The sequence below is a fragment of the Sinocyclocheilus rhinocerous genome, unplaced genomic scaffold (assembly GCF_001515625.1).
Source record: "Sinocyclocheilus rhinocerous isolate Xijiao unplaced genomic scaffold, SAMN03320098_v1.1 scaffold767, whole genome shotgun sequence".
Taxonomy (NCBI): domain Eukaryota; kingdom Metazoa; phylum Chordata; class Actinopteri; order Cypriniformes; family Cyprinidae; genus Sinocyclocheilus; species Sinocyclocheilus rhinocerous.
In genome coordinates, this window is record NW_015633562.1 from 681,459 (window position 1) to 696,470 (window position 15,012).

At 37.0% G+C, this 15,012-nt stretch overlaps 1 protein-coding gene across 6 annotated transcripts in view; it reads left to right on the top strand.

The window, feature by feature from the left end:
• LOC107744618 (HMG box transcription factor BBX-like) overlaps positions 1 to 15,012 on the top strand; it is a 40,969-nt gene that overhangs the window by 24,353 nt on the left and 1,604 nt on the right. For 5 of the 6 annotated variants that reach the window (XM_016558403.1, XM_016558402.1, XM_016558401.1 and 2 more), the window contains 9 exons: positions 3,662 to 3,742; positions 3,900 to 3,974; positions 4,085 to 4,162; positions 5,715 to 5,792; positions 6,622 to 7,504; positions 12,375 to 12,513; positions 13,362 to 13,510; positions 13,687 to 13,776; positions 14,148 to 14,336. In XM_016558403.1, coding sequence (XP_016413889.1) covers positions 3,662 to 3,742; positions 3,900 to 3,974; positions 4,085 to 4,162; positions 5,715 to 5,792; positions 6,622 to 7,504; positions 12,375 to 12,513; positions 13,362 to 13,510; positions 13,687 to 13,776; positions 14,148 to 14,336 — 1,762 coding nt within the window. The remainder of the gene's footprint in view (positions 1 to 3,661; positions 3,743 to 3,899; positions 3,975 to 4,084; positions 4,163 to 5,714; positions 5,793 to 6,621; positions 7,505 to 12,374; positions 12,514 to 13,361; positions 13,511 to 13,686; positions 13,777 to 14,147; positions 14,337 to 15,012) is intronic. The other variant, XM_016558406.1, reaches the window with a different exon arrangement.

Consider the following 15,012-nt stretch of genomic DNA (forward strand, 5'->3'; position numbering starts at 1 on the left):
CATTTTATTGAGGACTGTTTCCTGATCCTGGAAGAGTAGACTAAAATGCCTGCTGTTCTGACTCACAGACTGTAAGTACGTTTTCATTTGAAGGATTTGCCACTGATGATTCAAACGCGAATTTTGAGCAGTGTAGAGTAACGTTAGTGCTTGTTTGTCATTTCTGATCACAAATGCAGACATGGTTTTATGTTTACGCATCACGATGCAACGCATAAAAAGACAGTATAAGTCATTATAATCCGTAATTATGTCCCCACTGGATGCAACAAATGCCTGTTTATAATGGTTTTTAATGTTTTTGTCTCGTCGCTCCGGCCTGACAGGGCATCATTACAGTATGGTAGGGGCGTAACATTTCCGTCACATGCTTGAGGTATTCGGTCAATCACAACGCACTGGATAGCTGGTCAATCAGAGCACACCTCGCTTTTCAGACCGATGAGCTTTGTAAAAATCGACGCGTTTCAGAAAGGCGGGGCATAGAGGAGAAACAATAATGTACAGTATGTGGAAAATAATGTGTTTTTTTAACCTTAAACCACATAAACACATTTCATTACACCAAATACACAAAATAATGTTCTTTTTTAGCAACGTCATATGACCCCTTTAAATGATTTTGGATAGTTTATTGTGGATGCTTATTTCTCTTTTTTTTTCATTTAAATTACCTGTGTTGTCATCTAACTTACTAAAAGTTAATCTTTAAAAAAACTAATGATTTAAAAACACTTAAATGTGATCTTTAGCAATTCTCAGAAAATCAATATTCATTTTCTACATTATTTATTTGTATTTTTTATTGTTTTATTTTTAATTAAATTAGACAAAATAGTTTAGAATTTTATTATCGGCCAACATGAAAATAATTATTGTCCTGGTAAATATTGGCCAATTAGAATAATTTTAAATAAGTTATTTTAATATCAGTGCATCCATAATATCAAAATTCTTGTAGTTCATATGCAAGACCCTCATATGCAGATCAGAACAGCCCTGAAAACACAAATACATCACAGTAATAACATTTAGAATGGGTTACAGTGTAATTGCACATTAATAATATGCAGATTTTGCAGTAGAAACACACGTCAATATAACCACAGTCAAGTTAAATGAGTTTTTAAACCAGGAAAACAAAGAAGGCTCTAGATGGGAATAACAGTTATTAGTCTAGATCCATGTCCTCATATCTTGATGAGATTGAGACAAATCTGCATCATTCTGTACTCACGGCAGACCTCTGATATAATGAGCACATGATCAGTGCTCATGTAAATAGACTGTGACAGGCCCATCTCCACGGATACGGCAGCCGCAGCGGGCTGTGACTAAACAGACTGGGATGACAGTTTTGGGCCCCAAACTGGGTTTGTGTGCCATTAGGAGGTGCATAGACTTCATAAATTGTAGCGCTTTATGAGGCGTTGAAGACGCTAGGCCAGTGGTTCTCAACTTTTTTTTCCACCGGGCCGCACTATGGTCCAAGTGCAAGTCTCGCGGGCCGCACGCATATCATTTACATATTACGTCAGCAATACAAACCAACCTGATTTATAATATTATAGCCTAAATATTATGATATCTAATCGATTACATTCATTGAAATAAATAAATAATTCTACTCCCCATAAATAACACCCAATTTTGTGAACTTCGGCTCGAAAGGAGTAACAGCACAATCATAGGCGGAGTTTCACTTTTATGCGGGGGGGGCCCCCTCTGACAGACGAGCCACGAGCACTTTTTTATATGTTCTACATTTCATGTATTTATGTAACACATATTCTAAATTAAAAAAATTATTTAGAATGAACAATAACTGCTGTACAAAGAGTAAAAAAAAGAAGGAAAAAAATAACCGCCCCTTTTTCCGAATTTTGCAGATGACCACTATCTTTCTTTCATCTCTTCTGATAAATTTTCATTCAAATCGTTTTCTGTGTGCTAGATCAGAGCTAGAGCCCTGCATTTCAGCCCGGGCCCGACGGGCCCCGACTGGATGTGATGGGCCGCATGCGGCCCGCGGGCCGCGGGTTGAGAACCACTGCGCTAGGCCAATGTGTGTGTGTGTGTGTGTGTATGAATCAGGGATGTGTGCTGTTTGTGTGTGTTCCTGTGGGTTCCTCAGACTCTCACCCCTGTTAATCCTCTGTAAATTCCATTTTCCTGCCACTAAGTGATCCTAATTGCCTTCGGCGCAGTGCATTTGTCACTGAAGAGGGCCACAGGAGGATTATACTAAACAAAAGGCAGCGCCTCGTTGTTTTGCGGACAAATCACATTACATCTTCTGTTTGGTCTTATTTGAGGAGCCAGGGCTGAATTCTCTACCTGTTGACTGTCCATAATGTTTAACCAGAAATAGTCTTCTGAATCTCTCTGTTGTCAAACACAATCTCAAACACAGGTTGATCTACAGCGACTGCGCCTGGCATTAGTGCACTGTAAATCGTTTCAATTCACTGATAAATTGAGAGTAACACCATGTTGAAGTTGCTTCATGTCGACAGTCGTCTCTTTCTAGTTTTTTGTGCTGCATAGCTAAATCATGTGTGAATTTATTTCTATTACTTGAATGTATTATACATTCAAATATTTTTAAGTGTGTGTGTATGTGATATTTCTGGTGCCCAATGCAAGGCAGTCCTATTTTTACAGATAACTTGTTGCTGTTTTTTTTGCACTGCATATTTACACTACTGTTCAGAAGTTTGGGGTCATTAAGATTTTTATTTTATTTATTTTTTTCAAGAAATTAATACTTTTTTCTGCAAAGACATTAAATTGATCAAAAGTGACAGTAAAGACATTTAAACAAATGTTCTTCTACTTTATTTCTGGAGTAATAACTGCTAAAAAATTCAGCTTTGCCATCACAGAAATAAATTACATTTTAAAATATATTACAATTGAAAACAGTTATTTTAAATTGTAATAATATGTCACAATATTACTGTTTTTACTGTAGTTAAATGCAGTCTTGGTGAGCATAAGAGAAAAAACTTACAGAGCCCAAACTTTTAAATACTACAAAACAAATATTTTATTTACAAATATCAAATGTGTGACTTGATTTCTATGACTTCATTATAAACAGTATTTAAATAACTTTTAACCATCATATCAAAGTCAGTTCATCATGTTTCTGGTTTTGGGCCTAAAAATATGTTTTGTTTTGTTTTGCTTTATTTCTACATTTGTACATTATGTAACCATTTGTAGCATTATAAAAACCATTATTAAATATATTGTAATTTAAAAATAATATAATTATAATTATTCTTTAATTTAAAATAATTTATTTAAAATACTTATTTCTAAAATAGGCCATATAAGTGGATTTCAGTTAATACAATGTAGCATAATTATTCACCTGTTTAACTGTTGCTTATGTTTAGTTTCTGAGGTGATGTGCAGTGGTTTCCAGCATAGACACCTCAAGCTGTCTGTCATTTCCTGTTTAGACAGAGTAATTGATGGGTATTTTTTTATTTTATTGAATCTACCTGTGGCTTTTCCATCAAGCTGTCAACAGAGGGAGGTGTTGAGTTGTAAATGTCAGTGGTCATTTCAAAGAGGATGTTGATTCACTGTTGTTTACTTTTATGGTTTTGTTCAGCTTTAATTATTTCATTTTTTTATGCTTTCATTTTAGATTTCCTCCAGCTCTTCCCAGGCAGGAGGCACAGATGTTGCCAAGCACACTGGGAAATCAGCCCTCTTCCAGCTGGCTGAGGTGAGACCACCTGAAGACTTGTCAGTCCTTAACAACAGAGCCTTAAAACCCTCCTTAGTAGTGAGACGTCTCAGATAACGATGGTTGGCTGTGTATGTCCAAATGACTTGCTTAATGATCTGAATGCATTTTGTTTGTTTTTACTCTTTCCCCTCAGATTTCTTCCAGTCCAGCGCAGCCAGCTGGGGGAAGTAAGAACGCTGAGGACACAAGCTCTCTCACACATGTAGAGGTGAGGCTTTTGGACACTTTAAGTGAAGCATGTGGATATGGTCTCCATTATCTTGTGAATTTAAAATTATATCTGAGCACTCATTTGGTTCATTTTAATGTCCTTCTTAGGCCTCTGGACCATCTCAGCCAAGTTCGCCAGACCTACCCAAGAGTTGTGTTAAATCACCCTTGTTTCAGCTGGCTGAGGTACAGTTGAACTCTCCTAGAGACTCCATTGCCCCCCTGTCCATCCCACTCTGAATGTCCTTTGACGCTCCTTACATCTCTCACAGTGCAGTTACAATCATGCTATGCTATGAAGGAATTATTCTTAAATGCATTATGGGTTGTTCATATTGACTGCATATATGTTTTGCAGACAGTGACCACAGCAGAAACCTTCAGTAACTCATAGAGTGCCAATAAAATGTCCCATTTCTTCTTTTGCTGGTGTATTACCTGCTAGAACACCAACTTCCTCCATCCAGGCAGCCATTTTGATACTCCTGCACTTCCAGTCATTGCTTTTGGTTTCAGCATTTCTCTTCGTTGTCATTAACTGGCATGGCCCTCTGCTGTTTTTATATGGTTTTAAGAAGAATTTGAGCAGTTTGCACTTTCTGTTCTTAAATTGTGGCACAAAACGTGACGGCATGTGACACGAGACTGGTTGTATTAGGCAGTTTTTGTTTTTTTTACTGTTAACTTAAACTACATTTTTTTCTGTAAAGTAAAACTGAAAAAAACCCTTGAGCTTAAAATACTAAGCAAAAATTAGAAATGTTGCTTTTTCAGATAACTGAATTAAGTTGAGGTACTAAAATTACTAAAACTTTAATAACAAAATTAAATATAGAAATATTAAATATAAAAAACAAGAAATATTAAAATATTACAAATAAAACCAAAATTTTAAAAACTAAATCTAATAAAAGTGATGAAAGCAACAAAATGACTAAAACATACTAAGATTAAAACAGAAAAAAAAAGATAATTCACTGTCTAATTAGACAGTGACCTGCAATCTCTTAATTTTACTAAAACAATACTTATTAGTTCTTATTAGGGGTGCTAACTAAGGCAGCATCTCTATTATAAGTGCTTATACCTAGAGTTTGAACAAATCTCAGTTTTGAACAAATTCTCAGTTTTATATATTTATTTATCCTGCAGATTTTTAAAACAAATCCCATAGATTTTTAACGCCCTAGCAACTACATAGTAATACGCAGGCAACCACTCGTAAAGGGGTCATATGACGTTGCTAAAAAAGAACATTATGTTGTGTATTTGGTGTAATGAAATGTGCTTATGCGGTTTAAGGTTCTGAAAAGCGAGGTGTGCTCTGATTGGCCAGCTATCCAGTATGTTGTGATTGGCCGAATACCTCAAGCGTGTGACGGAAATGTTACGCCCCTTACCATATTGTGATGCTGTGTCCCGGCGCGACGAGACAAAACCAATAAAACCCATTACAAATAAGGCATTTGTAGCATCCAGTGGGGACATAATTACGGATTATAATGACTAGGAAAACTTGAAATCGCATCATATGACCCCTTTAACTCCCTGCCACCATGGTGGTGAGTTTTGCATGTGCAAGCACCACTCGCATTTTCTAATTTTTTATATTACTTATATGCCACAACATTGTGATTTAAATCAGAATTGTATTCCTCTCTGTGGGTGAATTTTCTAATGAATTGTCAGAATAATTTCCTATTCCTCTGTTTATCGCTTGATTTGTGTGTCTCTGTAGCAGATCTCCTCCAGTAGGTCTCAGTCAGCGTCTGAGGGGAGGCAGTGCGGCCAGTCGGCTCTTTTCCAGCTCGCTGAGGTACATCACCAACCCACATACAGCACAATCACTGCCCTGGGTTACACAAAGATACAAAACAGGAGGAGGAATGTTATGCTACATACAGTATTTGATGTTATAATGACAATGTTATGTAATAAATCATAGGAGAGTTTTGATGTGTAGGTTGCCACCTGGTGGGTGTTTATATATCTTAGTCAATTAAATATCTTATAATTATATATAAGTTTATATATCTTAAATCTACCAATTAAACACTTGAATTCAAGAAGCATTTGCTGAAAATTAGTTTTAATATTTTATGCAATGAATTTTAAATAAAATATTAATTACAATGTTAATTTTGATTTAGGCCTGTAAGCACCCTAGCAATTGCATAGCAACAATCTGACAATCACCCATTTTTATCAAAATGGTCTAAAATAACTTGAAACAACTTGGCTTTAGAACATATAACAGATTTATTAGTATGTATAGTATTACTTCAAAAATCCTTTATTTTATTTTAATTTACATTTAAATGTTAAAATTAATTGTATTTTTTTATTTTAAAACAATCCACTAATTAAACATATTATTTGCTGAAAAGAGTTTTAATATCCTAATTGAAATAATTTATCTTTATATTAATTTTATTAATATTTGAAAGCAAGTAAAAACTCTACCAAATGAGCAAAAACAGCACACTTTTTTTTTTTCAAAATATATTTGCTGAAAATGAGCTTAAATATCTTATGTAATGAATTCATATTTTAAATGGATGTTAAGTTGTTTTTACTTGAAAGCCTTGATAGCCTGTTACACGTGAGTCATTTTTCTATAACCTGATGTCCTTATGTGTATATAGATGTGTTTGGCTTCTGAGGCTGAAAAGATGGAAGTTCGATCCTCCCAGCCCTCTGATGGTTCCTCCTCACTCTGTGCTCAGCACAGCTCAAGTAGCAGAGATATCACAGAGCACGAAGAGCAGGCGGATGCTCCTGAACTTCCTCTCATCACATCATCATCATCCTCATCATCATCCTCTACCTCCGGCTCCACCTCGTCCTCCCCTACTGACGCCACCCCATCTGATCTCAGCCCGTGTAAGACGCTGAAGAAGAAGAAAAAGAAGAAGGAAAATAAAGACTCAGACGAAAATCCTGCATCGCCCAAAAAGGCAAAGAAGCGCCATTCGCCAGAGTCGGACCTGGACAGCGTGATGTTCACCATCGAAGCAGTAGCAAAAGGTGCTTGGGGCTCAGAAGAAACACCCAGGAAGAAATCTCATCCCTCAGGGAGTGAGAGCAGCCCCACCATGGACCAATCTCCAGCTGTGAAGAAGAAAACAAAACCTAAACCGAAAAAACAGCTGAAATTAAAAGACGACAGCGTGGAGGAAGAGGAAGAAGGGGACGTAGAGACCAATAAACCGCAGGACGTAGAGATGAAAACTGAGGAAGCTCCTCTGACCCCTAAAGCTGAGTGTGAAAATGAGCCAGACATGAAGGTGGAGCCCCCTAGTGGCGTGGAGGACACGGCACCACACTGCTCTCCTCCTCAACCTACAGAACTGGAGGAGAAAGACACAGACACCAAAACACCTCAAACCAGACAAGAAGATAAAGAGCCAGAGGTTAAGCAGGAGACCTGTGGGTCTAGGAAGTCTGAGAGAAGCTGTAAAGGAGCGCTTTATAAGACTCTGGTGTCCGAAGGGATGCTTACATCACTGAGAGCAAATGTGGACAGAGGTAACGCACACACACACACACACACCTCCCACAGGTTCCTTTCCTGTTTGTTGATCTTGTCATAGGTGCTTATGTGGTGAAACATAGGTGAAAGGGGCTTATGTGGAGCAAATAGTAGCATAAAAAACATACTTCCCTATTTATTGCCTTATTCTGCAAATATGCCAACAACACAAAAATAGTTTAGGTTGTGCTTCCTAGTAGGGCTGGGCGATATGACGATATTATCGTATCTCGACGATGTCTCGTAAGTATCGCGATGTCAACCCAGTCTCACGGCATTTCGTGACAGTCACGAAATTTTAATCTATTGATTCGTGTTCAGGTGTTCACAGAATTATATCAAAATATCTCATAAATACAATCGGTTATGTCTTAAGTGAACGTAAAGTGTCGAGGAAGAAAACGGGTGTATTGGATCCGTGCATTGACAGCAGCCGCTGCCGCCAGTCATTAATATTAATCAAAGAACAAAAGAAAATAAAATCCCTCACTGATCTTGACTAAATCACTTTTGTAACCTCAGTCTATATTTTATTTGCCTGTTGTTCGGCGCTGACTAGTATAATGGCAACGTGCATCTGTGTATAGGATTATTTTGGAGATGCATTCACATCATTTATCCTTATTTAGGGTATAGGCCTATTCTATTTTGATCTGCAGTTTGATAAAACTTAAACAGAAAAAAGATAAATAATAGCACTGCACGTTGCTGAATATTTATTTAAACAGACTGTATAATGATGAAAAACCACAAACATGACAGTTATACGCAAATTCCTTCACAACCTATATTTAGCCTATACAGCGCGCATAGTGCCCTATTTAAAAAAAAAAATTTAAACAGTGTATAGCCTACAGTATAATTATATTTAATTAGGCTGAGATATAGCACTATAAATTTTAATTCATTTGCAACAAAACTTTATAGTTTAACGGATAACGGATGAAGACATATAGTGCTAGCCTATATCTCAGCTCGTTTCAGTTTCAACACAGTTTCAGTGTTGGCAGCCTCGTTATATTGTGGGTGTTGTATTTTGATTAGTAAAAAAAGATATAGGCTATATAAAAATGTAAATACAAAAATTAAATTTAAATTACTCCTGCTTCTAAATAAATGAAGCAGTTATTTTTATTTGGTTATAGGGCTGGGTTTTGACACAAATTTCACGATTCGATTCTCATTCACAAGCTTGTGATTCGATTCGATTCAATATCGATTATTTTGGATATATATCTGGTACACATGCAAAATTTTCTCAAGGAAAAAAATCTCTTAACTAATGCAGTGGGTGTCATAAAAAATATATAAATTAAACATTGAAGAACAGTAAAAGTTATAATTAATATATTATATGGTGCTTATATTTAGCAAAATGCTCCTCTCTACAGTTAATTTTTCTAGCTGACTAATGAGTTTATGGTCACCGAATATGTTTTTTCTGAGGTAAATGTGACATTATGTGATATTGTTCACAAGCTATTATATTGACGTCTTTGCACGGCTGAAACATTGATTGAGCGAATACATGAGACAGGATATGGATTGTAAAGTTGTACTCTTTCTTTTAACTTACCTTCGGATGTTTAGTCATATTTATTTTGTGCTGAAGCTGGTATTAATGTGGAGGAGATGATCAGTTCACGTGCGCCTCGCGCTGCCGCTTTTATTGAACTGAGGCGCGCCGCGCTACAGCAATCACTCCAGTCCACATTAAACAGCGCCAAAACGGCATTCATGAACATAATTTGAAATCTGAGACTTTGGGTGTACTCACACTAGGCACGATTGCCTTGAACCGAGCCCGAATGCGATTATCCCCCCTCCCTACTCCCCCGCTGGCCTGCACTCACACTTGCACTAAACATTCCGGGCCGGAACACGCTTACGTCATGTATGAGATAACGGAGAAACCCACTTTCGCTAATATTCTGCTGAATAATTAATAATAATTCATTTATAATTTATGCCGCGCATTGATTTTCACTTGTATGTATCAGAAAATTATTACGGAGGCAGCTGACGTTAATGAAATAATTTGCAGCTTTACTCGCAAATTACATTTCCTGTTCATCAATAAGGTAAGAACCAGAGCCATTATAAACCTAAATATACTTGATTAAATTAAATTAATTGAAAAGTGTAGTGTAGTAGTAGTAATAGAATATGTTTGCGATGATAGTGATGTTAGTAGCGCACACAAAATAATATATTTTCAGTGCTCCGGCGTGGTTAGCGCTCACACTGCATGCGCACCGCGCCCGAGCCCAACCGAACCGTGCCCTGGCCCACCTCTTCCAACCGTAGTGTAGTAGTAGTAGTAATAAAATATGTTTGCGGTCGTAATGACAGTAGCGCACACAAAATAGTATCTGTTCCGTGCTCCGGCGCGGTTAGCGCTCACACTGCATGCGTACCGAGCCCAACCGAACCATGCCCTGGCCCACCTCTTCCAACCGGGCCAGGGCCGGCTAAACGAACCACGCCCGAGCGCGGCACGGAACGCTCACACTAGTCAAACGAACCGGGCTTTGGGGGTCAAACGCGCTCAGGCACGGTTCAAAAGGCCTAGTGTGAGTACACCCTTTGTTTCATATTAAAAGTACCAAAGCACAATGCTTATTGCGATTTATTGGATGGGAGGTGTGCTTCAATATTCCATTCATTAACTGAAAACAGGCTAGACTAATCGATTCTTGGGATTTAAGAATCGATATCGTTTCATAAAAATGAGAATTGATTATAATCGAGATATCGATATTTTTTACCCAGCCCTACTTGGTTATAAACAGGCCAAAAGAGACCTCCGAACTACCAGGAAAAAAAAAAATGCCTTACCGTTTTTGCTCAGAATTCGTTTAATTTCTGATTTTAGTCATACATGATATATATCAAATACATAGCTTGACTACAAGTTTAAAAACAACGCTTTGTTATAATCAAGGAAATTAAACTTACCATCCTGAAATGCGATAATGCCAAAAAGAAAGAGAAACATCGGAAAATAGGCATATTTTATTCAAGACATATTAGGCTACATATGTGAAATCAACATGCATTTATCATTCTTTACAATCACGGCCTGAAAGTCCAACTTCACCATGATGAACTTAAAATTGGGCTCTATTATTTTTCCTCACAAATTTTTTTTTTTCCTTGCGGGCCCACGATAACCTCTCCGTGCTTGGGTGCGTCGAAAGACTTTGATCATGTATGGACAACAGCCAGAGATATTGTCAAAGCATCAAATATTGGCAATATTAAGAGCATTTGGCATTTCCAATTAATGTGGGGATGTTACATTCTTCTTATTAGGCCTATTATTATTATTAGGTTACTTTTATTATTAAATTAATATTACAATTAATTTGCCCCGCAATAATTTCATAGCGCATCACCGCATAACTAACGCGCTGAGGATAATAAAAGATTAGGCTTTTAGCTTACTCCTCATTGAAAATGTTTTTAAAAAAGGTCTTTCAAAACGGGTTTATTATACAATGAATTATAAGCCTATAATTAAAATTATTAACACTGCAGTTACAATGAAAATTAAGAGCAGCTTTATTTCAAGCACCGACTTTCAAAAACAACCTGTTTAATACGAAGTACATTTCTTCTCATTTTTTCATTATGTTCGGGCCACAATATAAATATTAAAGGGGTCATATGATGTGATTTCAATTTTTCCTTTCTCTTTGGAGTGTTACAAGCTCTTGGTGCATAAAGAAGATCTGTAAAGTTGCAAAGACTAAAGTCTCAAATCCAAAGAGATATTCTTTATAAAAGTTAAGAGTCAACCACGCCTACCTAAAATGGCTCGTTCTAACACGCCCCCACATACGCGTAAAAAGACATTATAAGTTATTATAATCCATAATTATGTCCCCACTGGATGCATTTCCGTCACACGCTTGAGGTATTCGGCCAATCACAACGCACTGGATAGCTGGCCAATCACAGCACACCTTGCTTTTCAGACCGATGAGCTTTGTAAAAATCGACGCGTTTCAGAAAGGCGGGGCATAGAGGAGAAACAATAATGTACAGTATGTGGAAAATAATGTGTTTTTTTAACCTTAAACCGCATAAACACATTTCATTACACCAAATACACAAAATAATGTTCTTTTTAGCAGCATCATATGACCCCTTTAAGGGAGTAAATTAAAACAGTTATATACCATTATCAGCATATTAAGTCGATTTGTCTCTCGTCGTCTCTGAAAGAATATGCACCGTTAATGCAGCGTCAGATGCCGAAAGCTCCGTCAATTTTTACTTTCACTTTCTGGTGAATTGACTGAGATTAAGACGTTCACCTGCATAAGTTTGCACGTTGCTTGTGTGATATCCATTGGCTCACTTACATGGTTTAAAACAAATATTTACAATATTGCGATGTATCCCAACCCCGACTTGCGGTTCGCGGGGGGGACCAGCGGATATGCCCTAGGCTACTCCACTGAACATGGTGTGTGTTTATGGTGCATGTCGGCAATGTGGTCTCGGTGGGGGCGGGGCCTGGTGGAGGTGGGGCTTGGGTAGACGGTATTATCGGATATCGCGATATTTTTTAAGGCGGTTATCGATAAGATCTTTTTTTACATATCGCCCAGCCCTACTTCCTAGCATTTTCTAAGAAAGTGTTTTCCAATGTAATTGGACCTTTGTACTCCACTGTAGGCTGAAGTACAATTTCAACAACCTGAAATGTGTTCATTTTAACTTATATTATGCTGAATATCATTTAGCATTTTCACTTGGATTCAATTGGCCTTTATCTCAAATAATTCACATATAAACTAAAATCAGTTAATACAGTAAATGAAAAAAGTGCTGTTTGGTCTTCTGGTCGTATTCTAGGGAAAAGAGGTTCCATGCGAGGCAGTGTGTCCGATCATGAGGGCGGCTGGAATGACGAGAGCTGGGGATTTTCTCAAGCTGCTACCAGCAACCCAAAAAAGCTCAAGAAGTCCAAGTCTAAAGAGGAAACCACCACAGGGTGAGCTGTGATTTCTCCCATCACAGCACTGAATCTACAGGGAAACAGTGATTCTTCTCCTGCATAGGAGTTTGTTTTATTTGGGCTGCAACTAACAACTATTTTTATAATGGAATATTTTTTATTCTTGATAAATCAGGTTTTTAAAAAAAAAAGCCACATTTTATTTTCTGCATTTTGTTGAAAAATTTACATCTTTCCCAATGTTCCTTCAAACAACAAGCAAATTTAAGGCTATAAAAACACAGAAATATAATGAATGAATGCTATACATGGGTTTTAAATATAAACTATGCATATTTTCTAAAAGTACAGTTTAAATAGTTAAGAGTATCAAAACAACAAACTAAAATTTGTCCATCATTTAAAAGTAGCAAAACAGTTTGAATAATTACAAGTTTGTTGTCGACTTTTTTCATTTTTGATTTTTAGTTTTTAATTCATTAGTTGCAGCCGAATTCAACATTGATTATTGATTGATATCAGTTGAATTAGTATATTTGACATTGAGGCTAACTTTTGGGTTTGCTGTTTTTTTTATTAGGTTAATTGAAGAGTGTTAATGGTCTAAAAAGACTTAAAACATTTCTCAAAAGCTGTCGATTTCTGTGCATTAGGTTAGCTTGGTAATTAAGCAAGTAGTCCAAGGAATTTTGTACATTTCAAGCATGTATCATACTCATATTTGCCATCCCATGATCATAGTTTATCAGTATAAAATTCTTTAAGAACATTCCATCGTGTTTCATTGTGCAAGATTGAAGTCAGTTAATCTAGAAGACGTTGAATCCAGGTGAGCAGACTTTGCACACAGATGGCTAATGTTTTACTGTGTATAAAACTCACAGACTAGGAAAGCTTGAGGAGGAGTTCGAGAAAAAGTTCAACAGCTTACCGCAGTACAGCCCACTGACTTTTGACAAAAAGAGCGTGGCGGTCACCAAGAAGAAAAAAAACAGTACGTCCAGCCCTCCTGAACCACCCAAACCCTGCAAGGGTGAGTTCACAGCATGCATGGAAACTGACATCACATCCTCCTGGCCCCCACACTCATTTCCCCATTTGCTTACTTTCTTAGGAAGTAGCCATCTCATGTTCAGAATGACATGACTTCCACCTAACATAGCATGCTGTGTTGTATTTTTTGTTCTGTTTTATTGCTTTTTAAATTAGGTTCATCTTCATCTCAGAAAAAGACCTTATTCCACAAGATAGTGAACAAGTACAAACACAGGAAGGAGAAATCCAGTGCCGCAGACAAAGGTGACGCCCCCACAGCCATTAGAAACTGTTCTGATATCAGCTTCATTCTGTGTTCAGATGGCAAGACTGTGTGAACGAGTGCTGGAAACTCTGCTTGCATGGTGTTGGTTGTTTGTCCGTGGTTTAGCCCAGTGTGCCTCAGTGTTTCCACGCTGTCATATCTAGGTCACTGTATACTCTGGTTATCTTTAAAGGGGCACACGAGTCACAGTTATGTAAATACTTTGATGCAGCCTGGTGTGGTGTAGTATTAGTGGCGCAAGCTAAATGCAATATAACATCATAAAGCATCATTCATTGTCAGGCACCTGCATTAGGACTTCCAGGTCTCATTTTGACGTATTTCACATGTCCCCACTCTGTTCTTTTAGATATCGTCCCAACAGACCCAGTGAGTACAGAATCAAGTCCAGTGAAGTCGTGCAGCCCGTGTGTGCCTCCCTCTCCTGAACCCCAGAAGGTTCTGGACACACCTGTGGGCAGTCAGAAGAGGAAGGCTAGGAAGAGTAAAATCACACACTTGGTGCGCACTGCTGATGGCAGAGTGTCACCTGCAGAGGGTGAGCTGAACCCACAGTTTCCTGTTGCAAAGTCTTATTTATGATTTCTAAACCGATAATTTCTTGCAGAAACGCTCTACACCCATGTTCTACTTTTTTTTTTTTTTTTTTTTCAATGTACACTGCCGTTCAAAAGTTAAGACATTTTAATGGTTTTGTTTTCTTTTGTTTTCTTTTTGTTTGTCTTTTGCTCACTGAGGATGAATTTATTTGATCAATTGTAATAATATTTTAATATATTTTAAATTGTAATTCCTGTTTTTCCTGAGATGTCAGAAGCTGAATTTTCAGCAGCCATCACGCCAATCTTCAGTGTCATATGATTCTTTATAAATCATTCTAATATGCTGATTTGGTAACCAAAAATTATTTGATTAATTGATCACATTTGAACAATTGAACATATTTGATTTAATGTCAGTTTTTATCAATTGAATTCATCCTTGCTGAATATTAATTTCTTTTAAAAAATAATATTACCTTTGAATAATAGTGTATTATTATTATTATATTAGTATTTATTTATTGTTTTTTTCATATATATATATATGTGTGTGTGTATATACAGTATATATATATATATGTGTGTGTGTATATACAGTATGTATGTATGTATATCAGACCCCCTTAAATTTTTCACTCTTTGTTATATTGCAGCCATTTGCTAAAATCATTT